This window comes from Saprolegnia parasitica, assembly GCF_000151545.1.
Source record: "Saprolegnia parasitica CBS 223.65 unplaced genomic scaffold supercont2.9, whole genome shotgun sequence".
Taxonomy (NCBI): domain Eukaryota; phylum Oomycota; class Saprolegniomycetes; order Saprolegniales; family Saprolegniaceae; genus Saprolegnia; species Saprolegnia parasitica.
In genome coordinates this window covers 222,945-250,240 of record NW_012156403.1, presented here as the reverse complement: position 1 = coordinate 250,240, position 27,296 = coordinate 222,945, and the positions used below count along the sequence as shown (strand labels likewise).

The following is a 27,296-nucleotide window of genomic DNA, read 5'->3' as shown; positions in this document are numbered from 1 at the left end:
GTTTCTCTACAGCTTATGCGCGACTCGCTCTCTACATACGGAAGACGCCAAACTTGGTCGGCTCGGGCTTTTCGTTGAGCGCGGCGCTGAAGCTGAGGCCCAGGATCTTGCGCGTGTCCTTCGGGTCGATGATGCCATCGTCCCAGAGGCGGGCCGTCGAGTAGTACGCCGAGCTCTCGGCCTCGTACTTTTCGAGCGTCGGCTGCTTGAACGCAGCCTCTTCTTCCGCCGACCACGTCTTGCCGGCGCGCTCGAGGTTGTCGCGCTGGACCGTCGCCAGCACGCCCGCGGCCTGCTCGCCGCCCATGACCGAGATGCGCGCGTTGGGCCACATGTACAAGAAGCGCGGCGAGAAGGCGCGGCCGCACATGCCGTAGTTGCCCGCGCCGTAGCTGCCGCCAATGATGACCGTCACCTTGGGCACCTTGGCGCACGAGACAGCGGTCACGAGTTTCGCGCCGTCCTTGGCGATACCGCCGTGCTCGGCCTTCTTGCCGACCATGAAGCCGGTAATGTTTTGGAGAAACAGCAGCGGGATCTGGCGCTGCGTGCAGAGCTCGATGAAATGCGCGGCCTTCACGCTCGACTCGGAGAAGAGAATGCCGTTGTTGGCAATGATACCGATCGGGCGGCCGTAGAGGCGCGCGAAGCCTGTGACGATCGTCGTGCCGTAGTGCTGCTTGAACTCGTCAAACTTGGAGCCGTCGACGATGCGCGCAATGACCTTGCGCACGTCAAACGGCTTGCGCGAGTCGACGGGGATGATACCGCCGAGCTCTTCCGGGCTAAACGCGGGCTCTTCGACCGGCGTCAGCGTCATGTCCGGCTTCTTCTCATGGTTCAAGTTGGACACGATGCGGCGCACAATGTCGATCGCGTGCGCGTCGTTCTTGGCGAGGTGGTCCGTCACGCCGGACGTGCGGCAGTGCACGTCGGCCCACCAAGCTCCTCGGCCGAGACGACCTCGCCCGTCGCCGCCTTGACGAGCGGCGGACCGGCAAGGAAGACCGTGCCGTTGCCCTGGACAATGACACTCTCGTCGCACATGGCCGGGACGTACGCCCCGCCGGCCGTGCAGCTGCCCATGACGACCGCGATCTGCGGAATGCCCTCAGACGACATGATGGCTTGGTTGTAAAACTCGCGGCCAAAGTGCTCCTTGTCCGGGAAGATCTCGGCCTGGAGCGGCAGGAACGCACCGCCCGAGTCGACCATGTAGATGCACGGCAGGCGGTTCTCGCGCGCAATCTCCTGCGCGCGCAGATGCTTCTTGACCGTCATCGGAAAGTACGTGCCACCCTTCACAGTCGCGTCGTTGCCGAGAATCATGCACTCGATGCCGTTGATGCGACCAATGCCCGTGACGATGCCGGCCGCGGGCACGTCGGTGCCGTACATGCCGTTGGCGCTACTCGTCGCAACATGAGAGGTGACATTCCTACGCACAAGCAGCGTACGCCAAGGGCGAGAGCTCAAGGAACGGACTGCCCGGGTCCAAGAGCGAGTCGATGCGATCGCGCACGAGAAGCTTGTTGCGGGCAACGTGCTTGGCGCGCGCCGCCTCACCACCGCCGAGGCGCGTCTTGTCGAGGCGAGCCTACCACGCGATTGAGATGCGAGTGCTACTATGCAAGTCTATGGAGAGGACCTTGAGCTCGGCCGTGAGGTCGTTCATGCGCTTCATGCTGTCGACAAAGTCGGCTGACTTGGTGTTGATGCGGCCGTCGAGGACGTTGGAGGCGGCGGCAAACGGCAGCGCGTGCGACGACAAGGCGCGGCGCAGGAGCGGCTGGCGCAGGGACGAGAGCATGGCTACGTCATCATTAGCGCCGACTCAGCTCTTAGTTGGCGTGTACTTGCGTGCGACGAGCGAAAACAAACTATGTGGCTGCCCCGTAGCCTTCGTTGATCTACCGCTTGCGTATGTCACCACGTGATTGGTCGAAACCATATCTGCCAATCGCGTGCGAGGAACAGCCACGAAGCGCACCCATTTTGACCAATCCCGATCGTGTCGCCCAGATGCGAGGCGGAGGTAGCACGGAGGTCTGTCGCAGAAATGCATGTGTCTTCATGACTTTATAGACTATCCAAGCCAGATGGTCCAAAGCTCATACAAATAGAAGGTATAGGTCTGCATCTTCAAGACCCAATTTCACCTTTGAGACAAAGGGCAATTTGCACATGCGAACAAGCAGGCTGCGTGCCCCATGGTATCCGTGGGCATCCTTGGCCCATAAGCGCTTGGCACCACGCCGCAGTGGGTCGTCGCGTGTGGCGGCAAATGCATTTTGAAGACCAACTACAGCTCTGCAAGCTATCTTCCGGCTTGCGCTAAGAGAGCGGCAAGCCACTTCTTCATTTGGGCCTCTTGCCTCTTTCAGTTCTGAGATTCACGCCACGGTCTGCAATGGAGAGCCCGGCGAGGCACGCGAGACTAGAGTCGCATACCCCATGGACAGTTCGATGTGCCACAACCAAGCCAGTTGCCGTTGGCAAATGGCTCTGGCAATGGCACATGCAGTATCGCATGCAAGTATTTTTGGACGAACGTTTTCACACAGGGTTGACGCAGACACGTTCGTACTGGGACTGAAATAGAAAGTGCGCTCGTTCCCGCGAAACGCGGTGGCGACAACGGTGGTCCATGGAGCTTGAAGAGGAGCATGCCAAGGTCTTGCAGAAGCGAGACGGCTGGGTCCAAGAGGTCTCGCACACCGGTGTCATACAATACCGACACGAAGAGAGCGGGCACTGCCAGGCGCACCCGCCCGACGACTGGACGAACCTGCCGCTCGACGCGGACACGACGCTGCCACCGATTGACGACCTTGTGTCGAGTCGACGACGCCTCAGCGAAGATGAGCAGCCAATTCCAGAGCTTCGCAACCTCCCGCTCGCATGCGCTATGAGCGAGAAAGAGAAACACATCAAATTCGAGGCGCTCCGGCGGCAGAGCCAATCCATGACCACCGACTACATCTCGGACGTTGAGCGCTACAATAGCGCCAAGCCGTTCTCGCGCCGGCCCGATAAGACGTTCGATCCCGAGGCGCGCTGCATTATGTGCAAGACGCACAAGATCCACATGGTCTTCTTCCCCTGTGAACACAAGTGCGTCTGCAACAAGTGCTTGGAGTACCACCCGCCCGTGACCAAGATCGCTGGAAAAGGTGCCCACTGGCCGTACGTACGCGCTGCTTTCCTGTGAAGTCACGAGGTGTCATGTATGTAGGCACGCGTGCCCTGTCTGCTATCGCGATGTGACTATCATGTTTGAAAACACGGGGTTCGAGGTTGACCACTACTGGAAGCTGGACGAGGTTCCGCATCTGTCCAACTCGTTCGTGACGACATTCAAACGGGCAGGCAGTCGCCTCCATACGACGCCCAACATGGTCTTTCCCGCACTCGACGAGCTCTGCGCCCACGAAGACCCGACGACGACGAATCGGCCAAACGAACCGGGCAGCAGTCACGTGGCCACAACTGCGCGACGGGCTCCACCGCGCCTGAGAGAAAAAACCAAGACGTGTTGCGTCATGTAGGAGTCCCAGTCCGCTCGAGTCGCCGTAAGGTCAAGTCAACCACCTATTTATTGAATCACACGAGTTGTCGGTGTCTTCCCTTGGTTGTTGCTGTCAGAAATGTCCTGAATGCAACAAAAGTCTGCAAGAGGTCTGCGAGGATTGGCATTGCGACCTTTGGTACTACCCATCGCTCGCCTGCGGGATACGGGCGCAGCGATCGAGGGACCTCGCAACTGTGCGCGCCAACGCCGACAACTCGACGACGCCGGTGCAGCATAGGGGTAGGTCAGTGCTGGGTGTCCGGTCACGGGCAAATATTATCCGGACTGCGGAATCGTGGACCCAAGGTGGCACCGCGCGAGCTCAAGATCTGCACATGCGCGAGCAGGACTCGGCGGGCCCGGGTCTCGATGGACGACGCGAGAGCCTTCGCAGCAAGATGCTGAGCTTTGTTCAGAGCTGCAACCGGGTCATGAACGGCGCTGCCCCGCGATCGACCTCGGCGCCAACGCCTACAGTCTCGACACCTTCGGTCGTCGCAGCACTGAGGCGGTCGTACGCAGCCTGGGCGTCTGCGCGTGACGATGAATACCTGGCATACGTGCTCCAAGGCGATGTCGACCGCGCTGCCCGATCGTGCGAGCTTGAGGCGGCTGCGATCATCGACGCGCTCGTGCTCGATGCGACGCCCCACGACGCGATCATTGCGTGGCTGCTGCACGAAGCAGGCGCGATCAACTACAGCTGCTACCTCGTGCGAGCTCTCTTTCCTCATGGACATTCGTCGACTCCGTCGCGCCATGGTGTGCAAGCTCTCGTTTCGACCGTCACTGCGTCGGTCACAGACGCGACCAGCCGACGCATCCTCGACTACCTCGTCGCGTGTCTCGTGTCCCTTGAGGACGCTCCAAAGAGTGCAGTCACATTTCTTCGACCTGCAATCTCTGCCATCATCGAGACCTTCAACACCTCGGACGATGACGAGGTGCACGAGATGATCGTCGACGCCTTTCGCCCCCACAAGCACCACGCGACCATACGATCCCTTCTTCGCGAGCAGCTCGTCCGTCTCGCATCGCAGCCATCGCCGACACCAGCACGCATCGAGCGGCTCGGCAGTATTACGGATGTCGCTCTGTTTCTTTCGGTATCCCTTCACGTGCACCAAACGCGCTAACCACCTCACTCTAGGTCTTGCAAACTGCAGTGACAGACCCCGCAGTCGTCGCTTCGACGACCATCCACCCCGGCCTGACCGCCCTCATCGGCTACTATCACCGAGAAGGCCCGCAGCTCCTCCTGCAAGTGCTCTCCCTCGCGCACGACCTGGTCGAGACCGGTCTCCAGGCCATGACGGCCGACATCGCACTCTACGGACTCCGGTTAGCGGCGCAAGCGTGTGCGGACCAACAAGAGACCTACTACCGCTGGTTCGAGGTCCACTTTGGCGTCGTCAGCCCTATGTCGCCGTCCTTGACGGCCATGAACGCACCGACGAGCCAAGCTGTTGCGCCAACGGTGTGCCTCCGCCCGTCCTGCGCTCTCTTGACGACAAAGCGGAGTCTCCAGTTCATGTCGGCGCTCTTGACCGACGAGCTGCACGCGATTTGTGACGCCAGTGTGATCGAAATGACGCTCCGCGTCTTCAAGACGCACGCCACCGAGTTTCCCGAGTTTGTCTGGACCTACGTGTCTCTGGCCCGTACCCGGCTGCAGCAGCTCAAGTCAGCAGCCACCGTCCCGATTCCCAACGGTACACACCTTGTCGCGCTATACCTGAAGCGGTATGTACAGTAGCAGCGTTGGAGAGCGCACGAGAGGCCACGGCGACCGAAGTCGAGGGCTATGTCGCGGCTTTCCTCGATACCGGTCGCGTCTCGTCCAAGCTCCGGCAGCGCATCTTGATGCAGGGCAACGTATGGCAAACCGTGCTCAAGCCATATTTGCTGCATGCTGAAATGCCTCATACAATGCCGTTCTCGATGCTCCTCGGGTGGGCGCAGCTCACGCACGCACTCGTGCACGAAAAGTCCATCACCGAGGCCGAGTACGCGCCGTTCGTCCGACGCGTGCACACGCTTGTGTCGAGCCGCGTCGCCTACGCACAGAGCCGGCAGCAAACACTATCGAGCGTCGCGCGCCAACTCGTCGCCACGTCTCTCGTGCCTGGACCGACGACAGCATCCGCGTTGATTGGCCGCATGACCGCTCGCGTGCGCGGCACGTTGCTCCAGCCCAACATGTCCCTCGACGCGCTCCTCGCCGACATTCGCGGCGGATGCTCCGAGATGCTTGCAGCGCCATGCGCCGAGACCGTGCTGCCGTCGATGCATGGGTTTCTGGTCTCGATCACGGCGCTGCCAGACGTCGGCGCGCTTCGAGCTGCCTTTCTTACGTGGCTGCATGCTGACGTGGCTGCACTGCACCACGGCGGGTGGCTGCTTGGCGCCACTGCCTGTGCGATGGACGACTCACAAGGTGCCGTCGCCTTGCTCGAAGCGCGCATCGCGGTCGTTGCGCCAGATTCGATCGTCGACGTCTTTCGCCTCTGCTTTGAGTTCACCGAGTCGATGTTGCTTCTCTCCAAGAGCCACAACGACGACGTCGGCGTCTCAGTGCGCCTGGTGCAGTTTCTGTACTGGGTCTCGCTGCGACACCACTACCACGGCCTCGACGGTCCGTCATGGCTTCCGACGAGCATCCGCCGCCTCGAAGAACGGCTCTTTGAGCAGCGCGCGCACGTGCTCGAGTCCACTGCGTTCTTTCCCGTTTGGCTCGAATTCGAGTTGCACGTCGGCCACGCAGCGTCCGCGTACCGCATTGAATGCCTCGCGATGCATTTTATGAGCGTCAAGGACCGGGTCGACGCCGCCGCCATTTCGACCGTCTGTAGCATGGGCAAAGAGCTTCTTCGGCATCAAGGTAGTGTAGCACACGCGTCCAGCGCTCCATGCTCTTGTAGACACGTGTCACGCCAATGATGCATCGACACCGCTACACGCCGAGCGAGATCGTGTCGCGGTATTCCTACGTTCGACGACAAGCTAATCACGCGGCCTCTAGATCCACCCGTGCTGGACACGCATGAAGAAGCGCAAGCGGCCGCATGTGGCCTGCGACGTCGGGCTTGGCGTCGCGCTCTTCCAGCAAGCACTCACCATGGTCATGAACCAGTCGAGCAAGAAGGGCAACCTCGTCACGGCCATCGTCAACGTGCTCACCGAGCGCGCAATGAGTCGTGTTACCGCCTGTGCCGATGTGGTGCACAAGGCGTCGTACGTGAGCGTCTTCTTGGAGCTTCTTCTCGCAGTCGTCGTGCACGGACCCATGCAGCCGAGGGCCTACATGCTGCTGCAAGCCTTTGCGACGACGCACATGGCCGACCTCGCGCCATGGCACCCGCGCACGACGAGCATCCTCCTCGCGGCCAGTCTCTTTAGCGGCGAGATGTCCCCGCAGCAGCTCCAGGCGAGTCTTGCGCCCATTGTCCTCGCGAGCGTCGTGTACTTTTGGCCCATGGTCAACGCCGCGCTCGTGCCAGAGAGCGCGGTGCCACCGCTTTTAGGCGAGCTGCATGCCGACTTGGTGCTGGCAACGACCCGTGGTTCGACACACCCGTACCCGACGGAGTGGCGCGCCTCGTTTCTAAAGCTCGCGCGCTTCTGGCTCGCGTGGGGCATGACGCTGGAGTTATCGACGCTGGAGGCAAAGCTGTTACTGCGCGACGAACAAGCCAGCGTATGTGTCATCGAGGACGCGCACGCGGCGTGGAGCGAGTGGATTGAAGCCACCGACGCGAACACCAAGTAGCTCCTGCTCGTGCAGCTAGCGGCGCGCAGCCTCGTACTGCACCCGCTCGCCGGTGGACAGATCTTCTTGACCGTGTCGACTGGCGGCTCATTACGTGGCGCGCTGTGGTGGCTCCTCGTGGTGCAGCACCTCCATCCGACTGCCCACATGGCATGTATCCAGTTGCACCGCGCAGCGTGGCTGGAGCAAGTCGCTCGGGCCTGTGCGACGTACGTCGAAGCAACGACGACGACGTCAACGGCGACACCGCCCTGGCTCTTTGCCTTGGCGTCGGTGATCGGGACGAGGTGCGCTCTTCTTTCTTTCTGTACATCTCAGGAGCGCGATGCGGTCTAGTGTGCCCACCTTCTTGGCCGAGACGGTCGTGGCCGGCGCCCGCTTGAACCTTCGAATCGAAAATGCCCAAGTGCGGGACGCGGTGCGGCGTCTCCTGCCCGACGACCTCCACTCGAGTCCGTTGGCCGACACCGCCAGCAGCAGCAGTATGCTCTGGTGATGGAGTAATGTGCGCCACCTACCTTCGATCCATGTCCTGCGCTGGCTATCGCCTCGCTTTTGATATGCACCGCGCGTTGCTAATCTGCGCCGTGAAGGTTGCCATGTCATCGAACGTTTGTTGAAGTTGTCGGTCACAAATAAGCTGAACATGATATTAGCTGGTCACTCTGCTGCTGTCCAGTGCCGCCGTGATACAGTCAGCAAGTCGAGTTGACAGTGTGCACATGGGGGTAGAGGCACGAGACGCAGAGGCCAGCCACCGCGCCTGGCCTCGTGCGGTGCCGATACACGCGTGTTATAACACACCACTGGCACGAGCTGACCCAATCCCACCAAATCGACTCCTGCACCTGTGGCAAGTGCCACGGCGGCAATGTCGGCCGCGCGACGCCGTCGTCCCTACGCCACCACATACACTGTATGACGCAAATGACCATACTGTGTACACGGTACTTTTACGCGATTCTGAGTCGGACGACGTGTGGCAAGTACGGGTCGCTGCGACACGAGCAGCTCGCTCTGGCAGCGGGACCGTCGACGGCTATCTATCGAGAGCTCGTAGTACGAGCTTCGAGCAGCAGCAGCCACTGAGCAGCACCGCGCTTCCCATGGCCACGTTTGCGCCGAGCCCGTGCTTGCAAGGATAAGAAACGGGCTGCGTAGTGTGTTATAACAATATGTTACACTGCGTGATTTGGGACAGAAAGCCTCTGGCTCTCGCTGCTGAACTGTAGGAAAACGGATCTGTAACAGCAGCGGCTTTCGCGCGGCCGCTGGCTGCGGCAGAACGCAATTCGCCTAGCCGGAGTCACATCATGATGCTCGCCTACTACTCGCTCGAGTCGCCGCTGACCTCGGTCGTCAAGCGCGCCGCCGAAGACCTCCGCCGGGGCACCAAGCGCCCGCGCCAAGGCATCGAGTCGACGCCCTTTCCTGGCGACGCGTCGCCGCAGAAGAAGCAGAAGACCCAGCACGTGGTTGAGCCCGTCGTCGTCGCTGCGCCCGCCGCCGACGAGCTTGACATCGACGTCGATGAGGCCGCCGATCGCTTCCACCCGCAGATCCTCGGCCGCTACTACGATTTCGACAAGACGCGCTCCAACCTCAAAGTGTTTTCGTGCCGGCCATGGAACAACAAGGTGCCAGCCAAAGGCCGCTTCAATGTCACGACGCGCCGCCCGACGTACCGCCCTAAGCGCTACCCGCTTGTCGCCTGGACACTCCCGACCTTCCCGCTCGTCTCCGCCGGTAGACACGAGCTGTAGGTCGCGTGTACCCATGTAATTTATATTTGCTAAGTTATCATTTGCACGAAATATTTGTTATTCAAAGTTCGAGGCGCAACTGCATCTTGCCTCAACGCCGCACCCAAGCCTTTTAGGGCCAGTGGGCTTGGTTTGACACGCAACAGAGCTTCTTCGCAAACATGAGGTTGATGTCGAGTGCCAAGACCATCACATTATTGAGCGAAAAGTGGTTGTGTGCGGCTCAAGGTCTCTTCGATGGCACGAATGATATATCTTTTGGCGCGGGAAGCTCTTGTGAAGCGCCGCGACTGAGGTGGACCAGAACCGCCCGAGGCTCGAAAAGAATCATCCGTACCCTTGTTTTTATTTGTTGTCGCCGCAGATGCAGCCGCGTTTTCTACCATGTTGTGAACCATCGTCTTGAGAATGAATGCTCGACGGATGCGAACACAAGACAACTTGTGTACATCGTGAGCAGGCGACGTAGTAACTTTAGCTGAATTTGCTTATATGACGTTACACCCTAACCCTTGCCACCCGAATTGAGATCGACGTCGGCCTGTATTCCACCTGTAGCCACAGTGCATACGCTTCTCCGAATCTACAGCGATGGCCGAGGAGCAGCGAGGTTGAGATCTTTAACGTGCTTTGTGGCCCCTCGTGGCTTGCCGTAGCACTAGTCTCCGAGCCGTGCAGACTGTCGACTCCATCGTCGTTTCTTGACACGAGGCGTGTGTCCCTCCGTCGCCCTGGCGCTATATGCACACCACCCACCTCCATACGTTGCTGTACACAACGTGTCCTTGTTGATTACAACTTTTGGTACCGGTACCGGCGGTGGCGCAGAACGTACATGCGCAGCACGGTGGCGACGACGACGAGGGCGACGCTCGCCATCGCAGCGACATGGGCGATGCCGATGCTACCATCCTCGCCGGTCGCAGCGACCGTCGACGACCGAGACTTGGACGACGAGAGACGAATGAGCGGCATGCCATTGTGCTCGCCGCTGAGGTACTCGTGGCGGTCCGTCGGGTACAAGAAGCTGTCGCAGGCCTCTTGGCCAAAGACAAAGCACTCGAAGAGGTAGAGCGCACGAAGCGGGCGAACAGCAGCGACCATGTGGCCCGCGCCCTTGACCGTCGTGAACGTCAAGTTCTCGTACCGCTGCGTGTAGCCCGCGAGCTGCTTGTCGGGGCCGATCCACGCAGCCCACGGTGTCACGACGCTCAAGTTCAAGCCTTCGTCGGCGATCCAGCGCTCGGTGCCCATAAAGTTGACGACCGAGTCGGCGTCGCCGCTGTAGATGAGCGCCTTGAGCCCTACAGAGTTCTTCCTTGGTACCTCATAGAGACAAGCAAGTATCGGATACCGGCCGAGAGAATCTTTGGGTAGAGCGGCAGTGCCGAGATGCTTCGGGAGTAGAGCCGCGTCACGTTGTGGTTGCAGTCGGCCCACGCGACGTGGCGGCCCGTGACGTGCAGCACCTCCTGGACAGAGTGCAGCTGGAGGTAGCTCTGGGTAAACTTGTCCTGGCACGGCCCAATGTCGCCGCGCGAAGGCTCGACAGAGTGGTAGTGCAAAGTCTCGCCTTGGCTGTTGGGGAGGAGGCACACGTCGCCGTAGATATTGTACGGGTTGAACTGCTGCTTGTTGGCCGACATGATACCGACGCGAAGCGCGTCTCGGCACTGCGGCGTGCAGCTGTTCGGCGACCGCATGCACATTTTGAGCTGCTCGCCGGCGCAGTTGGCGACCATGGAGAGGTAGTTTTCGCGGGAAATCATCGCGTGCGTGTAGTAGTAGTCCATGTACGCGTTGCCGTCAATCTTGTCGTCGGTGGCGGGGTTCCCGATCGCAAACCCCTTGAGGTGCACGAGCGGAATTGGCGTCGTCACGAGCTGGTGCAGTAGGAACGGAATGTACCGACCGGCGTAGCTCTCGCCCATGATGTAAAAATCGCGCTCATAGTACGCCGAGTACTTGGTGAAGAACTCGACGAGGAACTCGTAGGCGCGCGCGGCCGTGTGCGGGTCGTTGTAGTCGGACGCATTGAGCAGCGGCTGGCTAAAGCCGACACCGGCCGGCGACTCGAGGAAGAGAAGATTCGCCTTGCGGTTCCACGCATACGTGTTGCGCACGACGCTGAGGTCGCCTTCGACGACGAACGGGCCGAGCTCCGTGAAGAGGCCCGCGAGCGACGAGCAGCCGGGGCCACCGTTGAGCCAGAGCACGAGCGGGTCGTTCGCCGGGTCGTTCTCGGACTCGACGAGCCAGTAAAACATCTTTTGGCCGTTCGATGGCAGAGGCAAGTGGCCGGCGTACTGGTCAAAGTCGATCGGGCGCGGGTCGTTGTAGTTGGGCAAGAACGGGATCTTGTGCGGGTTGAACTCGACGCCCTTCGCGTCGTCGCCCACAGCGAGCGCCAGCGCGACGGCTGCCGTGACCGCCAATCCTCCTAGCACGTTCATTTTTCAACTTTGACGCTTCCAAGATCGCGCTGGGTTCGAATCCGGATCCACGACCCTTTCCGAAGATCTCCGTCCTTTCTTAACCTGTGGCGTACAGCCGCAGGCTTGGACGATCTTCGTGCCGATGTCTGGCTCTAGAGAAGGTATGAGGTCATGGCAGGAAGCGTACAGGGTGACTCCGGCAGTGTTTACCCCGCAAAGGCACGGAAATAGTTGTGTGTTTTCAGCCATGACGTGGCGCCATGAAACGCTTTCGATATCTTCGACATTCGAAAAGACCCTCAAAAAGATACTGCATCGGATACGCGACCTTGCAAGCGCTTGTCGCTTCGCGATGCGCCGTGCACGTCCAAACTTCACAAACAGCGTGTTTTTAGACGAGCTTACAAGGCGGTATACGTCTTGTGCCCTCGCCCTTGCTTGTACATGACAAGGGCGATGAGCGATACGATGCCGACAATAAACGCAGAGTAGACGACCCAGTTTGCGCTCGAGGCTGCTTCCGACGCCGACGTTGTCGTGCTCGCGTCCTTGGTTGTCGACGAGGTCGCCACCACCTCGTCGTCGTCGTCGTCGTCGTCGTCGTAGTCGACGTCTTCGCCCGTCAAGTACTCGAGGTTGTCTTTCGGATACGCAAACGAGTCGCATGCTTCCTGACCGTAGACAAAGCACTCAAACATGTAGAGTGCGTGGAGCGGCCGCACCGCGGGGACCATGTGCCCCGCGCCTTTGACTGTCGTAAAGTTGAGGCCGTCGTACTCTTCTCGGTACCCCGCGAGCTGCTTGTCCGGACCAAACCACGCATGCCACTTCTTGAGCACGTGCAGCTTGAGGCCGAGGGGTCCGATCCAGCGCTGCGTGCCCATAAAGTTGACAACCGAGTCGGCATCGCCGCTGTAGATGAGCACCTTGAGGTTCGCGTTGAGGAGCGTCGGGTAGTGCTGCAGCGACGAGTCGCTCTTGTGGTAGACGTCCGAGACTGCATCGTTGCAGTCCGACCAGTTGGTGTACGTCGGCAGGTGCAGTGCGGCCTGCACATGCGGCAGTCGGAGGTACGACTCGGTGAATGTGTCGGCGCACGGGCCAATCGGGCCGCGGTGCATGGGCTGGACCTTGCGGTACCGCAGCGCTTTGGCTTGGCCGTTCTCGAGGAGGCATACGTCGCCGTAGATAAAGTACGGGTTGAGCGCGGTCTCGTTGATCGAAAAGATGCCTTCCTGGAGCACGCTGTTGCAGGCTTGCGTGCAGTTGTCGGACGAGATGACGCAGCGCCCGACGTCGTCGCCGCAGCTGGTCATGACGTCGTCGTAGTTTTCGAGCGAGATGAGGCCGTGGCTGTAGTAGTAGTCGACGTATGCGTTGTGGTCAATGTGGTAGTCGGTCGACGGGTTCCCGAGCGCAAAGCCCGATAGTGTCACGTTAGCGATCGGCGTGGTCACCATCTTGTGCAGCAGGAACGGCACGTACCGACCGGCGTAGCTCTCGCCCGTGACGTAAAAGGGCCGATGACGGTACTCAGGGTACGCTGCGATAAACTGCGTAATGAATTCGTACGCGCGGTCGGCCGTCACGTCGTCGTTGTACTCGGTCGCGTTCAGAACGGGCGAGCTAAAGCCGACGCCAGACGGCGACTCGAGAAAAAGCAGTCTCAGTGCGGTTCCACGCATACTTGTTGCGCTTGATGCTCAGGTCGCTTGCGACAACGAACGGCCCGAGCTCCTTGAAGAAGCCACCGAGCGACGAGCAGCCGGGCCCACCGTTGAGCCAGAGCACGAGCGGGTCGGTCGCCGGGTTGGCTTGGGACTCGACGTGCCAGTAAAACATCTTTTGGCCGTTCGACGGCAGCGCAAGATAGCCCGCGTACTGCTTGAAGTTGATCGGCGCCGAGTCATTGTAGTTGGGCATGACGGGAATGACATGCTGCTCCTTGATGCTACTGGCGGCGACAGCCGCCACCACGAGCGAGACAGCGCGCCACATGAGGTCAATGCGAGAATGAGCGGCCATCGGGCCCATTCGAACGGCAACTACGAACTTTGACAGGCGCGAAGTTCGAAGCATCGCATCTGGCGTGTCGCAGATCTCGGGGGAGCTCGGAACACGCGATCTACGGTGTAGAGGGCATGTGGACGCTGCTTTGAGGTGACCACGCGTAGGTCGTGGCGCGAGGCTTCGATAAATGCGCCAATCGCACGGCGTCCTGAACGGTCGTCGACGCGTCAGGCGAGAACGCGGTGCTGGCGCCACCGGTGCGATGGATCTTTGCCACCTCGGCGCTAGCTCCACGAACATCCTCGACGTCTCTCGGGTCTGACTCTGGCGTTCTTTGTCGCGGTGGAAAAAACCTGTTTGGTGAGCGCTGGTTGGTGAGAACGATCTTCTTGGTTATCCAATCCTCGCGGATGCACACTGCACGCGGCTAAGCTTGTGGGCATTTCTATCACCTCTCACACCGCTTGCACCGCCCAGTTGATTCGGTGGCGAGCAGCGCTTCTAGTTCAGCGCATTACGAATGACTACTCCCGCGTCTCCAAAGACCAGGATGCCGCCATCAATGCGTTTGAACGCTACTGGTACTGCCAAGGCCACCAGCGAGGTGGCGGCAATGGAGTAGAGCCGCCGCGGAGGCCGCTTTTGTTGATTCGCCTCGTGCAGCTTCGAGAAATCTTCGCGATCTTTTGATGGTGTTATCCGGATGCCGAAAATCAGATCTTGCGGCATGTACCAACGAGTACATGTACCCCAAAGGAATACACCCTCGCTGTACCTCGTTGCTACCTCTCGTTGCTTGAGCAGGGCGTGCACTGTGGGCTCGATTGGGTAGATGTAGCCATCGCACATCAGCATCGCACATCGCATTCACCTCGACAGAATGGGGCCATTTATCAGGCCAAACTATTGCACGAGTCGATGCACTACGGACCATCCTCGACCTGCTTCTTCGTCCGGCTACTGGACATTATTGTTCAATTTCACAAATTGTTCTGCCATGAGGCGACTAGATTCGGATGTTTTGATTCGGATGTTTTGTTATTTTAAGAAGATAACGTCGGCGGTTCTCACGGGCTGCTGCACGAGCAATCGTCGCCGTACTTGGGCACGTTCGTGGCCGTCAAGTGCGCGTAGTAGTCGGGGCTCTTGGCGTCGCGGCGCCAGTGCTTGATCGCGACAAAGACGACGAGAGTGACGGCGGCGAGCACGAGTAGACTGCCGAAGCGCGAGCCCTCGTCGACGTACGCGTGCACCGTGCGGCGCACTGCGGTCGACATGAGCGACGCCTCGGACGTGTCGACCGAGACGTCTTCGCCGCTGAGGTACTCGAGGTTGTCCTTGGGATACTCAAAACCGCGGCAGACGTCGTCGCCAAACACAAAGCACTCGAAGAGGTACAGCGCGTGCAGCGGCCGCGTTGCGGGGACCATGTGGCCCGCGCCTTTCACGGTTGCAAACGTGAGTCCGTCGTACTGCTGCGTGTAGCCCGCGAGCTGCTTGTCCGGGCCAAACCACGCATGCCACTTCTTGAGCACGTTGAGGCGAAGACCTTGGCGCGAGATCCAGCGCTCGGTCCCGATAAAGTTGACGACCGAGTCGGCGTCGCCGCTGTAGATGAGCGTCTTGAGGTCCGTCGCGAGGATGCGCGGGTACAGCGGCAGCGCCGACGTGCTCCGAGTGTACATGCCCGCGATCTGCTCGTTGCAGTCGGTCCACGGCACGACGCCGCCGTAGACATGGATCGCTGCTTGCACACTGGGTTGGCGGAGGTACTTTTCCGTAAACTTGTCCGTGCACGGCGCGTACGGTCCGCGGTGGCCGCTCGGGATCTTGCGGTACTGGAGCGCGCCGACTTGGCTGTTTTGCAGAAGACACACGTCGCCGTAGATGTAGTAGGGGTTGAGGTTGTCAGTCTGCACGGATGCGATCGCGTCGCGGACGAGGCTCTCGCACGCGTTCGAGCACGTGACGTTGGGGTTCTTGAGGCACGGCGTATCAGCGTACAAGCCCGCGTACTTGCCGACGTCGTTCTTGCAGACCGACCGGAGCTCGTCGTACGTCTCGATCGAGATCATGCCGTGCGTGTAGTAGTACTCCATGTACGCGTTGCCGTCAATGACGTCGTCCGTGACGGGGTTCCCGATCGCCATGCCCTCGAGGTTGACGCCATCGAGCGGCGACTCGAGCAGCTTGGCGACAAGGTACGGGATGTACTGCCCCGCGTAGCTCTCGCCGGTGATGTACAGCGGCCGGTTCTTGAACTCGCTGTACTCGGCAAAGAAGAGACGGAGGAACTCGTGCGCGCGGTCGGCCGTCGTCACGTCGTTGTAGTCGGTCGCGTTGAGCAGCGGGTGGCTAAAGCCGACGCCGGCCGGCGACTCGAGGAAGAGCATGTTGGTCTTGCGGTTCCACGCGTACGGGTTGCGCTTGACGCTGAGGTCGCTCTCGACGACGAACGGCCCGAGCTCGGTGAAGAAGCCGCCGAGCGACGAGCAGCCGGGGCCGCCGTTGAGCCAGAGCACGAGCGGGTCGACCTCGGGGTTGGACTCGGACTCGACGAACCAGTAAAACATCTTTTGGCCGTTCGACGGCAGCACGAGGTGGCCGGCGTACTGGTTAAAGTTGATGGGCTTGGCGTCGTCGTAGCCGGGGAGGGCCTCGATGGCGTGGGCGTGGGCGCCGTCCTTGGCGGCGACCGCCGAGCACGCGAGCAAGAGTAGTACGAGCGCCAGCATGCCAAAGATATACTGGCCGTGGCAATGCAGCGCAGCCACAAGATGGGGCCGAGTCGCCGGATGGCAATCTCGCTGCCGATTGGCCCGAAAAGCCCATCTGACTTTTGAATTACCTGATATAAGTACGTTTGCACCCAATCTCGCGGAGGCGCGCGTTGTGGAAGCCACAGTAACGCGACACCAGCATCCATCCAATCACACCGAGTGCGACCTGACGTCTTACGAAACACTTGCTACGCTTACGTAGTGTCCTTCCCGACGCGTCATCTTGCATGCGAGCTCGAGTCGTGAGAGGTGGCCGCGTAGATCAATCACGTCTCCCCTCGCCTTGAGGACCGAGGAATCACCTTTAGGATAAGAACGAAGTATCCCATTGCATGCATCCTTCAAGTGGCGAATGGACGACATTCTGGAACGAAGGCGAGGGCCAGTGTACTTGGATTCGGTAATTGACAGTTGCGCGCAGCTGGACGCATCCCACTGTGTGGATGGATCGCGATCGGCGCCTGGGGCCACGTGGTTCTTAGTTGAACCTGCGCACGGCGGCAGTGTGGTGCGTTATTACTGTGGTGAGCGAGCTGGCGAGATCTCTGGACAGCGATGCATCATGCATATAAAGAAGCGTGCGCTCGTCGTAGTAGCAGCAACCTGCCGGTCACCATCGTCCAGATGAGCTCGGTCGAGGGCACCCATGAGGCGAGTAGAGTCATTTCGACCGCGACCAAGTTGTACTATGTTGCCTCCCTTTCTATCCAATAGTACCCGGTGTGGGGACCATGTCAAACGCTATTGCGTCCGTCGCGCACCCAAGCACGGCGCGTTGGAGCTGACGGGATCCCATCGAGGTTGAAATGGCCTCCGAACGAGGAGCAGTTGCTTCGGCAGCGGGGATATGCGGTGTGTCGCATTGTGTGCTAGCTTGGCACCGTGTTTATGTGGTGCTACTTCAACACCTACCCCTGGACATGTAATTGACTTGTGGTTACTATGCGCATACAAACCGTTAGTTCAGAGACAAGGAGGCGCTGGGTACCATCATGTAGTACGACAGCGATATCAGACCAATTGCATAGTATTATAGTGAGCCATAGGATCTGGCTTCGATCTCTTACAGCCCGCACTCAGGCCAAGGGTACCTGTCGTTGCGCAGACTCTTGAAGGACGTGCGTGTGGCGTGTCTGCGGTGCAGGACCTGGGTCTCATGCGGTCTGGGGCTGCTGGACGGGGCGAGGGCTACCCCATCTGATCTCCAAAATCAGCCGAGCGTCGTCATTGCAGTAGCTAACGCAACCTGAGTATAGCCCATAGTCGCCACCTCATGTGTTCCATTTTCTGACGAACGCACTCGATCCTCGTCGTTTACTTTATCATCGCTCAACTGCAACTGCAATCCAGACGCGTTCGGCATTCGATCAATCCACTTGTACTAGCACGTCAGCGGCGTCTTCTCCTCGAGGTCCGCGTACTCGCGCTTCTTGGCGCGTCGCCGCATGACGAACACGGCGCCCGAGATGATGGTACCAACGAGAAGCAGCGCCACAACAAAGAGGCCCCAGTTCATACTCGACTCGCCCGATGAGAGCGTCGCCTGCGTCGTCACGTCATCATCGTCGTTCGTGTACGTGACGTCGGCGCCCGTCAAATACTCCAAGTTGTCCTTGGGGTATGCAAACGTGTCGCAATTCTCTTGGCCAAAGACGAAGCACTCGAACATGTAGAGTGCGTGGAGCGGCCGCACCGCGGGCACCATATGCCCCGCGCCCTTGACCGTCGTAAAGTTGAGGCCTTGGTACGCCTCCGTGTAGCCCGCGAGCTGCTTGTCCGGGCCGAACCAGGCCTTCCACTTGTCAACGACGTTGAGTTTGAGACCGCTCGACGTGATCCAGCGCTGCGTCCCGATAAAGTTGACGACCGAGTCGGCGTCGCCGCTGTAGATGAGCGCCTTGAGGTTCGCATTGAGAATGCGCGGGTACAGCGGCAGCGACGACTTGCTCCGCGTGTACTGGATCGCCGCGTGGCCGGCGCAGTTCTTCCACTCGACGTGGCTGCCCGAGACGTGGATCGCGGCTTGGACTTGCGGCAGGCGCAAGTACGACTGCGTAAACTGATCGGTGCACGGCGCATACGGGCCGCGGTGCATCGGGCGAATGTCGCGATACTGCAGCGTGTTGCCTTGGTCGTTCTGGAGGAGGCACACGTCGCCGTAAATGTAATACCCGTTGAGCTTGTCCGTCTCGGCTTGCACCATGCCCTCTGAGACGGCCACCGCGCACGAGTCGTTGCTCGAGCGGTCCGAGAAGACGCCGGCAAACTGGGCGAGGCCGTTGAGGTTGCACTTGGCCTGGATGTCGGCGTACGCCTCGATCGAGATCATGCCGTGCGTGTAGTAGTAGTCCAAGTACGCTTCGTTGTCAATCGCTTCGTCCGTGTACGGGTTGCCGATCGCAAAGCCCTTGAGGTTGAGCCCATGAATCGGCGCCGTCAAAAGCGCATCGACGAGGTACGGGATGTACATGCCGCCGTAGCTCTCGCCCGTGATGTAAAAGTCGCGACCGGCGTACGAGGGGTACGCGAGGAGGAACTCGGCGAGGAACTCGCGCGCACGGGCCGTCGTGAACGCGTCGTTGTAGTCGGAGGCGTTAAGGAAGGGCGTGCTAAAGCCGACGCCGGACGGCGACTCGAGAAAGACCATGTTGGTCTTGCGGTTCCAGCCGTACTTGTTGCGCTTCACGCTAAGGTCGCTCTCAACGACGAACGGCCCGAGCTCCGTGAAGAAGCCACCGAGCGACGAGCAGCCGGGCCCGCCGTTGAGCCAGAGCACGAGCGGGTCGGTCGCCGGGTTGGCTTGGGACTCGACGTGCCAGTAAAACATCTTTTGGCCATTCGAGGGCAATGGCATGTGCCCCGCAAACTGGTTGAAATTGATGGGCGACTTGTCATTGTAGTTGGGCATGTCCGTGATGTGGTGCGCGGTCTGGACGTCGGCGGCCATGGCGCTCGCCGCGACGACGAGAAGCGATGCGATGATCTGCATCTGCGGCTTGGAGGCAAAAAGGCAAACTGAGCTCTGAGATCGCACCCAGCTGCACCTAGAGCGGTCCAATATATTACAAAGGTTTTATTGCACCTACAAATATCTAGAGAAACAATTTAATTACGTCGTTCCGACCCCTCTCGTTCAGATTTCGAATTGCCCGTGTCAAGTTGAAGTGCCTCCGACGACCGCCTTGCACGCTGCGAAGGCGCGACCGACTAGAGTCCTGCACCCGCCTGCATGCACTAGTAGATCGTCAGTACTACCCCAAGGAAGGGCCATGGTTGTACCAGGGCGGGACGCAGCAGCCACGGAAATCAGGCAGGAAGCCGTGCGAACGTTCCATCTTTCGGTGGTTTGCATCCGGCTCAGGCGCATCCGATGGCTACGAAGATACATGGCCCCCGCTTCAACTTGCGTCGCAGGTTGTGGGCGCTCCCGTTGATGTGTCGAGCTGCTTGGACCAACGGCCGGCCATTTTATTGTTACTGTACTACATAGTAGCTGTCCTGTCGTCTGCGTCTTCGTCGGTTTGCTGGGATCGGTCTTGCATCGGTGCAGCGGCGCCGCAGTTGCAATGCGAGAGCATTTGGCTCGTATGAGTTAGTCGACTAAACGAAACCCCACCTCGACTAGAATTCGACTACTTGGTATTGGAGCAGTGGGTTGTGCAACTGCAAGTCGTCCGTCGTCGGCGCAGGTGCGGGGAAAGAACGGCGCACCCACATTTTGACCAATCCGCGTTGTTGAAAATGGCATCTCGCGCGGTGATTGGCCGAAAGGAAGCGAGGGGGACCCTCTGAAAACGCATACTTTATAAGGAAACGTGGGGCGTGGCAGCGAGGTCCGTTTTTGGGGGACCTCTTTCGACGCATATCCATACATTGGAAGCAGCCGCCATGGACGCGAACGAGCTCCAGCGCTTCGAGATGCTCTGCACCGCGCTGTACCAGTCGGCCGACGAGCGCGAGCGGTCGATGGCGCAGCAGAGCGTCCTGGTGCTGCAGAGCTCGGCGGAGCACATCCCGCGCTGCCAGCACATCCTCGACAACTCGACCAACATGCTCGCGCTCCTCGTCGCGAGCACGAGCCTGACGAAGCTCATCACGACACACTGGAACAACTTTACGCCGTCGCAGCGCATCGACATCCGCAACTACGTGCTCGGGTACCTCGCGCAGAAGGGCCCGAGCCTCGAAAAGTACGTGACGGTCTCGCTCATCCAGCTCGTGTGCCGCCTCACCAAGTTTGGCTGGTTTGACGACGAGCAGTTCCGCGAGCTCAACCTCGAGGTCTCCAAGTTTCTCCAGGCGACGGTCGACCACTGCATCATTGGCCTCCAGATTCTCAACGAGCTCGTGACCGAGATGAACCAGCCCGTGACCGGCCGCAACTTGACCTTCCACCGCAAGATCGCCGTGGCCTTTCGCGATGCGTCGCTCTTCCACATCTTTCAAGTCGCGCTCACGACGGTCAAGACGCTGCACATGAAGAGCATTCCCGGTGCGACGCCCGACCAGGAGAACCGCATGGCGGACTATGCGCTCGGCCTCGCGATCAAGTGCCTGTCCTTTGACTTTATCGGCATCAACCCCGACGAGTCGGCCGAAGACGCGGGTGCGCTCCAAGTCCCGACGACGTGGCGCCCGATCATCCAGGAGCCCGAGACCATGTCGCTGCTCTTTGACTTTTACCACACGACGTCGACGGCCGCGTCGCCCAACGCCGCGCGCTGCTTGGAGTCGCTCATGCTCCTCGCGTCCGTGCGTCGCTCGCTCTTCTCGCCGGACCAGGAGCGCGCGGCCTTTCTCTCGCGCCTCCTCTCGGGCATTTGCCGCATCATTTCGATGCAGCAGGGGCTCTCGGACCCGGCCAACTACCACGAGTTTTGCCGTCTGCTGAGCCGCCTCAAGTCGAACTACCAGCTCTCGGAGCTCATGAAGGCCGAGTCGTTCCAAGAGTGGATGGAGCTCACGCCCGAGTTTACGGTCAAGTCGTTTACGCAGTGGCAGTGGTCGGCCAACTCGGTGCACTACCTTCTCGGTCTCTGGTCGCGCCTCGTCGCGGCGCTCCCGTACGTGCGCACGGAGCGCAACGGCGCGGCGTCGATTGCCTTCCTCGACAACTCGATTCCGCGCATTGTGCAGTCGTATGTGCAGTCGCGACTCGACTCGGCGCTGGCCGTCGCCGCCGATGACGCGGTCGACGACCCGCTCGGCGACGAGGGTAGCTTAGCCGAGCAGTTTGATAAATTACCAACGATTTGCCACTACAACTACCGTGTCGTCGGCGAGTACCTCCTCTCGGTCTTCGACACGACGCTGACCCAGTACCGCGAAGCCGCCGCGCTGGCCATGGACGCTCGCATGGACGACGACGACGACTCGCTCGCGCGCGGCATGCACGGCCTCGAGATGCAGCTCGCGTGGCTCGTCTACATCGTCGGCTCGATCATCGGCGGCCACTCGTACGCGTCGCCCCAAGCCGCCGACGGCGACGAGATCGTCGACGCCGACCTCAGCAACCGCGTCTTTGCCACCATGAAGATCGTCGAGCACCGTTTGATCTCGTCCGGCGGCGCCACCAAGTGCCACGTCCACCTCGAGCTCGCGTTCTTGCACTACTTCAGCTTTTTCCGCCGGAGCTACATTGGCGAGCAGCACGGCATGCCGTCGGCGACCTTGAGCGCGTCGCCGGTGGCCTCGCCGCTCTCGAACCCGCTCCTCGGCATGTCGCCGTCGGACTCGAGCATGTCGCTCAAGGCCAAGACGTACCAGCGCATGTTTGAGCGCATGGGCTACGGCGACCACACGGTCGTGGTCAACATGATTGTGACGCACATTGGCCAAGACCTCAAGTTTTGGGGCGACGAAGAGAAGGTCATTAGCAGCACGCTCACGCTCTTCCTCGACATTGCGTCGGGCTACTCGTCCGGAAAGCTCCTCCTCGGGCTCGACACGGTGCAGTACCTCATTGGCCACCACACGGCCGACGAGTTTCCGTTTCTCGCGATCCCGAGCAACACGCGCCACCGCACGAGCTTCCACTCGACGATCTCGCGGCTCCTCTTCACGACGGCCTTTGACGAGAGCTCGGACCGCTTTGAGGACTTTGTCAAGCCGATGGAAGACGTGCTCAACACGCTCATGCACGTCCAGAACTACCGCCAGCCGGACGTGCGCGAAGCGATCATTGGCGTCTGCCGCGACCTCCGCGGCGTCTTCATCTCGACCCACAACAAGCGCACGTACAACTGCATGTTTGATTTGCTGTACCCGACGTACATGCCGATCTTTGCCAAGGCGGCCGACGTGTGGTATGACACGCCGTCGGTCATGAACGCGCTCCTCAAGTTTCTCCAAGAGCTCGCGTACAACAAGAGCCAGCGCGTCGTCTTTGACCAGAGCTCGCCCAACGGCATCCTCCTCTTCCGCGAGCTCAGCCAAGTGATTGTGGCCTACGGCTCGCGCGTGCTCCAGAACAACCACGCGCTCCGGGACCCGTACGCGGAAAGTACAAGGGCATTTCGCTCTGCCTCGGCATTCTCTTCCGCGCGCTCGGTACGACGCCTCGTTTTCGGATTGATGTCAAGTTGATATATATATCGTGTAGGGGGCAACTATGTCAACTTTGGCGTCTTTAAACTCTACAACGACTCGGCGTGGGACCGCGCGCTCGAGGTGTCGCTCCAAATGGCGCTCTCGATTCCGATCGACGACCTCATCGTACGTCCATCCTTGACACACTGAGATATGTATTGATGGGTGTGATAGAACTACCCCAAGGTCAAGAACGCCTACTTTTTCTTCCTCGAGATCCTCTTCCGCAACCAACTGCTCTCGGTCGTCGCGCTGGACGCGGGCGTCTTCTCGCAGCTCGTGCAGTCGCTCCACGAAGGCGTCAACTCGTACGACTTGACGATCGCGGCGCAGTGCGCGACGGCGGTCGACCACCTCGCGTCGCTCTTCTACACGGAGACGAAGAAGAAGAAGGACTCGCAGCTCAAGCACATGCTGCTCAGTCACTTGCAGGCGTCGCCCAACCTCTGGTCGACGTTGCTCTCGTCGCTCTTCAACATTCTCATTTACGGCGACGCGTCGTCGCAGTGGGCGCTCTCGCGGCCGATTTTGAGCCTCTCGCTCTGCAGCCCGGACGCGCTCCAGGCGTACGAGCAAAACTTGGCGTCGTCGCAGGCCAACGACGCCAACAAGGCACTCGTCGAGGAGGCGTTCGCCAAGCTCTACAGCGACATCCTCCAGTCCCTCGAGGCCTCGAACCGCGACAAGTTTACGCAAAAGCTGGGCCAGTTCCGCAACTCGCTGCGTGGCTTTCTCACGATCCAGTAGTCGAGGCAACGACGACTAATATATTCTCTTCCTACAAGAGCGTCGGCGAGGCGTCGTCGGTCGTGCGGCTGCTCGAGGCCGGGCTCGCGATTAGCACCTTTTGGTAGCTGCCGCCCCCGTCGCTGCCTTTCTACTCGACGTGTGAGCCGGTCGCTGGCAAAGCTGAGGAGTACCTTGGAGTAGTTGTTGGTGTTGGGGAACGAAATCTCAATCTAAGAGGGCAGGGTAGAGGACAGTCGTCGTCGTGCGTGTACCCAGGACCGCCCGCAGCGCTTGACAAACTTCCACTCGACGCCAACGTCTTGAAAGCACGGGCGGTGGTTGATGCGGTCGATGAGCGTTCGGGCGTACTGCTCTGCCTACCGCCAACGATGCATCAGGCGTCGCCGTTGATGGCGCACGGACGTCGCTAATGCACATGTGTGGGCACAGCAGCGAGAGGCCGCCAGTGCAGACGCAGCACGCGTAGCCGTAGCAGACGCAGAAGAGGCACGGCCAGTAGTCGGTGAGCGTGTTGTTGATCTGGTTGATGGCGTGGGTGAACTGCGTCTCGTCCACCTACAACCTCAACGAATCCGTGTCTTGGCATGTGCTGTTGCATACCAGATGGCGCAGCTCTGGCGGGAACTCGTCGTCGTACGCACGCGAGACGCCGTTGACGAAGCGCATGTGGGCGGGCATGAGGCGTACGGTCGTCCGCGCGGCCATGGCCATGGTTGTTGCTCTGGCCTTGTGGAATGTATCTGGACCATGGTTTCGTGTTTTAAACACGCAAAAGACGACACTTGGGTTTATGTTTAAAACGTGCACAACAAAACTGGCAAAATAAATACGACCGACACTACTCACGAGGACTGGCGCGACGACGCCGACGACGACGACTGCTGGAGGCCGACCATCTCGGTCAAGATGACAAGGTCTTCGTGTGACCACTCGTCCGGAAGACCTGCACTTGGCGGCGGCTTGGCCTCGTCGGGCGGCTCCTGCTTGATCGCCACGTGCGACGTCTGCGGTATCGGTGGCAGCCACTGGTCCGCCGAGGGATGCGCGCTAATGCTGGTGGCGTTGTGGTAGGGCATGGATGCGTGGAGTGGAGGCAGCATCGGAGACTCTATCGTGCGCCGCATTTCCATCTTGCCCGGTGGTGGTGGCCGGGTCCAGCTGTAGTTGAAAGCTGGCTGCGCGCCCGGCGAATGCATCTTGGAGTCGCTGTAGTCGCTGTAAGCTTCGCCGTGTTGTGCGCTATGTGCATCGTTGCGCCTCGTGCTGTGATGAGCGTCGAGGTGTGCGTCCGGTGGGGTAAACGTGATCGGGTGTACCACCGACGTCGCTTGCGTCGGTCGCTCCACGCTCTCAGCGTGCAGCAGCCGCTGGACGCTTGCATTGCTCGGTGCTTGTAGCTTCTTGAGGCGGCGGCGCTTAATGTCCGACTTGCGCTGGTTCTTGTTGTGTTGCAGCCGGTGCGGCTCGCAGAGTGTGTGCGGCTCGCCATTCTCCTTGAGCGTCCGCTCGTTCGCGCAGCGGCCGCTCTTGTACTTGCACTTGCCGCGGTACCCGAGCAGCGCTCCGCCATGCTGCGGCGGCCACTGCGACGACGACGATGACATGGTGGTGGTGGCAGAGACACTGGCCACGTTGAAGGAACTGACCCAATCTTCTCGACCAAGAAGTGTGGAGAATGCTCGCGGAAAGGCCAATCGGAGGCTCGCGGCTTGTCCCACATGCATGAAATTTTAGAGTCGCCGGATGCACATCCGGACGCCCCGCGCCGCGTCGCCCACGCCGACACCGCGCGCCCGCATGACACGCCGGTCGTCACGCCTTGGCAGCACCGACACCACCCCGCTCGCGAGCCAACGCCAACGCCTTGGCTCGCGAGCGCCTGCAGAAGCGTTGGAGTGCGAGATGTGGTGGCCTCCGCGCTGGCAGCTGGGCGCGCGGAAGCAGCTTCCCGTAGCTTCTTCTCCGCCACAATCGCCCATCAAAGGCGAGTGCCAGAGGCCAGCGCGACGCCGCCCTAAGCCCTAAGGCGCAATATTTGGTGCACCTCCGAGCACGCTGACCACTGTACGACTGCTGAATGACCTCGCGTGGCTACTCGGTGCAACCCATTTCCGGCGATGCGATGATGTTCGATAGTACATCGCGAGGAAGAGGAGAAGATTTTTAGCATTCAAAATTCAGTGTCATATCGCGATGCACTGATCGTCGCTGAGCACCGATGCCGAGGACGACGACGACGGTGGCGCCCAGTCGGCAAGGCGCGGGAGCTTGAGCGCCATGGGCGACGGCTGCGGATTGAGCACCGGAATCATGACGCTTGGCGGACTCGATGGCCGCAACGGACGCGCAGTCGTAAAAAAGAGTTGGGGCAGCCCCTCCAGCACGATCTGCTGCGCGAGGGTCGCCGTCGCCGTCGACTTGAGCGTCTTGAGGCGGACGAGCAGCGCAGTGACCGCGCTCTCGACCGTCATGTACGCACCGCTATCGATCGCAATGTGCATGTCACCGAGGTGCAATGCGTCGGATGCTTTTTCTCGCCGCCGAACGAACGCGGCGACGTCGTCGATCAAGTGCTTCATCTTGGAGCTGAAAACACTCGTCATGGGTTGCTTCAAGAAGCTCTGGAGGACGTGGCGTCGGTCGATAAAGTCATGCGACGATGCCGCTTCAACCGCCAGCAGCACAACGTGCAGCCCATCTTGTGCGCCATCGTGTGGTGCAGAGGGCCATGACGCTTGGCTAACGGTGACACGACCGGCGCCTCGGATGCATCGGCGCGCTTTCGCGGCGTCTTGGCCTTGGTCGTGATTGTCTGCAGCATCGAGTTAACCTCCTTCTCTTGCTTGGCAAAGTACTTTTGTGCATGCGTGCGGATCTGCGTCACGCTGCGCGTCTTGACAACCTTCCCGACGTTGAACCACTGCCGGCCGTACCTCCGAAGGCCGTCGAGAAAGAGGCCATGCTCCGTGTCGGTCCATCGGCCTTCGTTGTGGGCGGGCTTGGGTGTCGTCGGTTTGGCGCAGCTTGTGCTTCCAGCAGGCTGCATGCTTGGTCGTGCGTTCTCGGTCTTGATGCCCACCAGCATATTTGCACTCTGCGGCGGGAGACGGCAACGTTGCAACATTGCAACATGGATTTCAGAAAAAGCTAAAAGTGGAAAGATTTTGCCGTACGGATCACGCGGATTGGTCCATTTTGATCCAAACCCGACAAGATCGCCCAATCAAAAGCGGCCCTTTTTCGAAGCCCGCGATCTTTCGACATTTTCGCACCGTCCACGCTGTCAAGATTCGTGCACACTCGCGTGGCAGGGTCGTGGACACTGGTTCTTATTCTTCTTCATATTTTCACCTCTCGTACGTTGCAGCGGTTGTGTGCTATGGACCCTGACGCGGCCAACCGACGGCCACCATTTGCTCAGGATTCTCGGGACACGTGGCAACCAGCTACTTGTCCATGTGCGACGATCCGCATTCTCGTCACATGCGGACGAGAGACTAGAGCACTTGTGGTGGGGATCGCGGGTCGTCGAAGCACTACCCTTATGTCTCACTCTCCTTGAGGTTCGTCGACGCCACCAACAAAGGTCACATGTAAAAGCTTGTTACTGTATTGCTGAGCAATGGTAAT

At 60.1% G+C, this 27,296-nt stretch overlaps 13 protein-coding genes across 13 annotated transcripts; 4 read left to right on the top strand and 9 right to left on the bottom strand.

Moving 5' to 3' along the window:
• Positions 1-31: 31 nt before the first annotated feature.
• On the bottom strand, positions 32-1,810 carry SPRG_03536 (methylcrotonoyl-CoA carboxylase subunit beta; the record flags this gene model as incomplete). The annotated part of the gene is made up of 4 exons (XM_012342116.1): positions 32-963; positions 996-1,408; positions 1,458-1,597; positions 1,649-1,810. 4 exons carry the CDS (start codon positions 1,808-1,810, stop codon positions 32-34), a joined length of 1,647 nt encoding a protein of 548 aa, XP_012197506.1.
• A 776-nt stretch (positions 1,811-2,586) lies between these two features.
• SPRG_03535 (hypothetical protein) lies at positions 2,587-3,609 on the top strand. The gene is made up of 2 exons (XM_012342115.1): positions 2,587-3,186; positions 3,236-3,609. The coding sequence occupies exons 1-2, from the start codon at positions 2,648-2,650 to the stop codon at positions 3,546-3,548; spliced, it is 852 nt and encodes a 283-aa protein (XP_012197505.1). The 5' UTR covers positions 2,587-2,647; the 3' UTR covers positions 3,549-3,609.
• Positions 3,610-3,906: 297 nt separating this feature from the next.
• SPRG_03534 (hypothetical protein) lies at positions 3,907-7,898 on the top strand (the record flags this gene model as incomplete). The annotated part of the gene is made up of 7 exons (XM_012342114.1): positions 3,907-4,677; positions 4,722-5,283; positions 5,331-6,452; positions 6,493-6,551; positions 6,594-7,336; positions 7,370-7,627; positions 7,677-7,898. 7 exons carry the CDS (start codon positions 3,907-3,909, stop codon positions 7,834-7,836), a joined length of 3,675 nt encoding a protein of 1,224 aa, XP_012197504.1. The 3' UTR covers positions 7,837-7,898.
• A 679-nt stretch (positions 7,899-8,577) lies between these two features.
• Positions 8,578-9,150, top strand: SPRG_03533 (hypothetical protein). Its single transcript, XM_012342113.1, has one exon. It carries the CDS (start codon positions 8,654-8,656, stop codon positions 9,101-9,103), a length of 450 nt encoding a protein of 149 aa, XP_012197503.1. The 5' UTR covers positions 8,578-8,653; the 3' UTR covers positions 9,104-9,150.
• Positions 9,151-9,867: 717 nt separating this feature from the next.
• Positions 9,868-11,618, bottom strand: SPRG_03532 (hypothetical protein). Its single transcript, XM_012342112.1, has 2 exons — positions 10,458-11,618; positions 9,868-10,407 (listed from the first exon to the last, which is right to left on the bottom strand). Exons 1-2 carry the CDS (start codon positions 11,554-11,556, stop codon positions 9,896-9,898), a joined length of 1,611 nt encoding a protein of 536 aa, XP_012197502.1. The 5' UTR covers positions 11,557-11,618; the 3' UTR covers positions 9,868-9,895.
• Positions 11,619-11,904: 286 nt separating this feature from the next.
• SPRG_03531 (hypothetical protein) lies at positions 11,905-13,563 on the bottom strand (the record flags this gene model as incomplete). The annotated part of the gene is made up of 2 exons (XM_012342111.1): positions 11,905-13,203; positions 13,226-13,563. 2 exons carry the CDS (start codon positions 13,561-13,563, stop codon positions 11,940-11,942), a joined length of 1,602 nt encoding a protein of 533 aa, XP_012197501.1. The 3' UTR covers positions 11,905-11,939.
• Positions 13,564-14,615: 1,052 nt separating this feature from the next.
• SPRG_19513 (hypothetical protein) lies at positions 14,616-16,283 on the bottom strand (the record flags this gene model as incomplete). Its single annotated transcript, XM_012342377.1, has 1 exon — positions 14,616-16,283. The coding sequence occupies one exon, from the start codon at positions 16,281-16,283 to the stop codon at positions 14,616-14,618; it is 1,668 nt and encodes a 555-aa protein (XP_012197767.1).
• A 1,426-nt stretch (positions 16,284-17,709) lies between these two features.
• Positions 17,710-19,317, bottom strand: SPRG_19512 (hypothetical protein; the record flags this gene model as incomplete). The annotated part of the gene is made up of 1 exon (XM_012342376.1): positions 17,710-19,317. The coding sequence occupies one exon, from the start codon at positions 19,315-19,317 to the stop codon at positions 17,710-17,712; it is 1,608 nt and encodes a 535-aa protein (XP_012197766.1).
• Positions 19,318-20,216: 899 nt separating this feature from the next.
• On the top strand, positions 20,217-23,663 carry SPRG_19511 (hypothetical protein; the record flags this gene model as incomplete). The annotated part of the gene is made up of 4 exons (XM_012342375.1): positions 20,217-22,787; positions 22,832-22,877; positions 22,930-23,042; positions 23,091-23,663. The coding sequence occupies 4 exons, from the start codon at positions 20,217-20,219 to the stop codon at positions 23,661-23,663; spliced, it is 3,303 nt and encodes a 1,100-aa protein (XP_012197765.1).
• Positions 23,664-23,694: 31 nt separating this feature from the next.
• On the bottom strand, positions 23,695-24,377 carry SPRG_19510 (hypothetical protein; the record flags this gene model as incomplete). The annotated part of the gene is made up of 5 exons (XM_012342374.1): positions 23,695-23,793; positions 23,837-23,875; positions 23,918-24,022; positions 24,069-24,221; positions 24,267-24,377. 5 exons carry the CDS (start codon positions 24,375-24,377, stop codon positions 23,695-23,697), a joined length of 507 nt encoding a protein of 168 aa, XP_012197764.1.
• Positions 24,378-24,508: 131 nt separating this feature from the next.
• SPRG_19509 (hypothetical protein) lies at positions 24,509-25,270 on the bottom strand (the record flags this gene model as incomplete). Its single annotated transcript, XM_012342373.1, has 1 exon — positions 24,509-25,270. One exon carries the CDS (start codon positions 25,268-25,270, stop codon positions 24,509-24,511), a length of 762 nt encoding a protein of 253 aa, XP_012197763.1.
• A 579-nt stretch (positions 25,271-25,849) lies between these two features.
• Positions 25,850-26,167, bottom strand: SPRG_19508 (hypothetical protein; the record flags this gene model as incomplete). Its single annotated transcript, XM_012342372.1, has 2 exons — positions 25,850-25,982; positions 26,007-26,167. The coding sequence occupies 2 exons, from the start codon at positions 26,165-26,167 to the stop codon at positions 25,850-25,852; spliced, it is 294 nt and encodes a 97-aa protein (XP_012197762.1).
• A 110-nt stretch (positions 26,168-26,277) lies between these two features.
• On the bottom strand, positions 26,278-26,751 carry SPRG_19507 (hypothetical protein; the record flags this gene model as incomplete). The annotated part of the gene is made up of 1 exon (XM_012342371.1): positions 26,278-26,751. The coding sequence occupies one exon, from the start codon at positions 26,749-26,751 to the stop codon at positions 26,278-26,280; it is 474 nt and encodes a 157-aa protein (XP_012197761.1).
• Between the last annotated feature and the right edge of the window lie 545 nt (positions 26,752-27,296).

Excerpts from the sequence above, each read along its gene's own strand:
- SPRG_03535 (XM_012342115.1), top strand. The coding sequence starts at position 2,648 with ATGGAGCTTGAAGAGGAGCATGCCAAGGTCTTGCAGAAGCGAGACGGC. Across the intron at positions 3,187-3,235 it reads GGAAAAGGTGCCCACTGGCC|GCACGCGTGCCCTGTCTGCT; the intron begins GTACGTACGCGC and ends TCATGTATGTAG.
- SPRG_03533 (XM_012342113.1), top strand. The coding sequence starts at position 8,654 with ATGATGCTCGCCTACTACTCGCTCGAGTCGCCGCTGACCTCGGTCGTC.
- SPRG_03532 (XM_012342112.1), bottom strand. The coding sequence starts at position 11,556 with ATGAACGTGCTAGGAGGATTGGCGGTCACGGCAGCCGTCGCGCTGGCG. Across the intron at positions 10,408-10,457 it reads CCCAAAGATTCTCTCGGCCG|GGCTCAAGGCGCTCATCTAC; the intron begins GTATCCGATACT and ends AGAACTCTGTAG.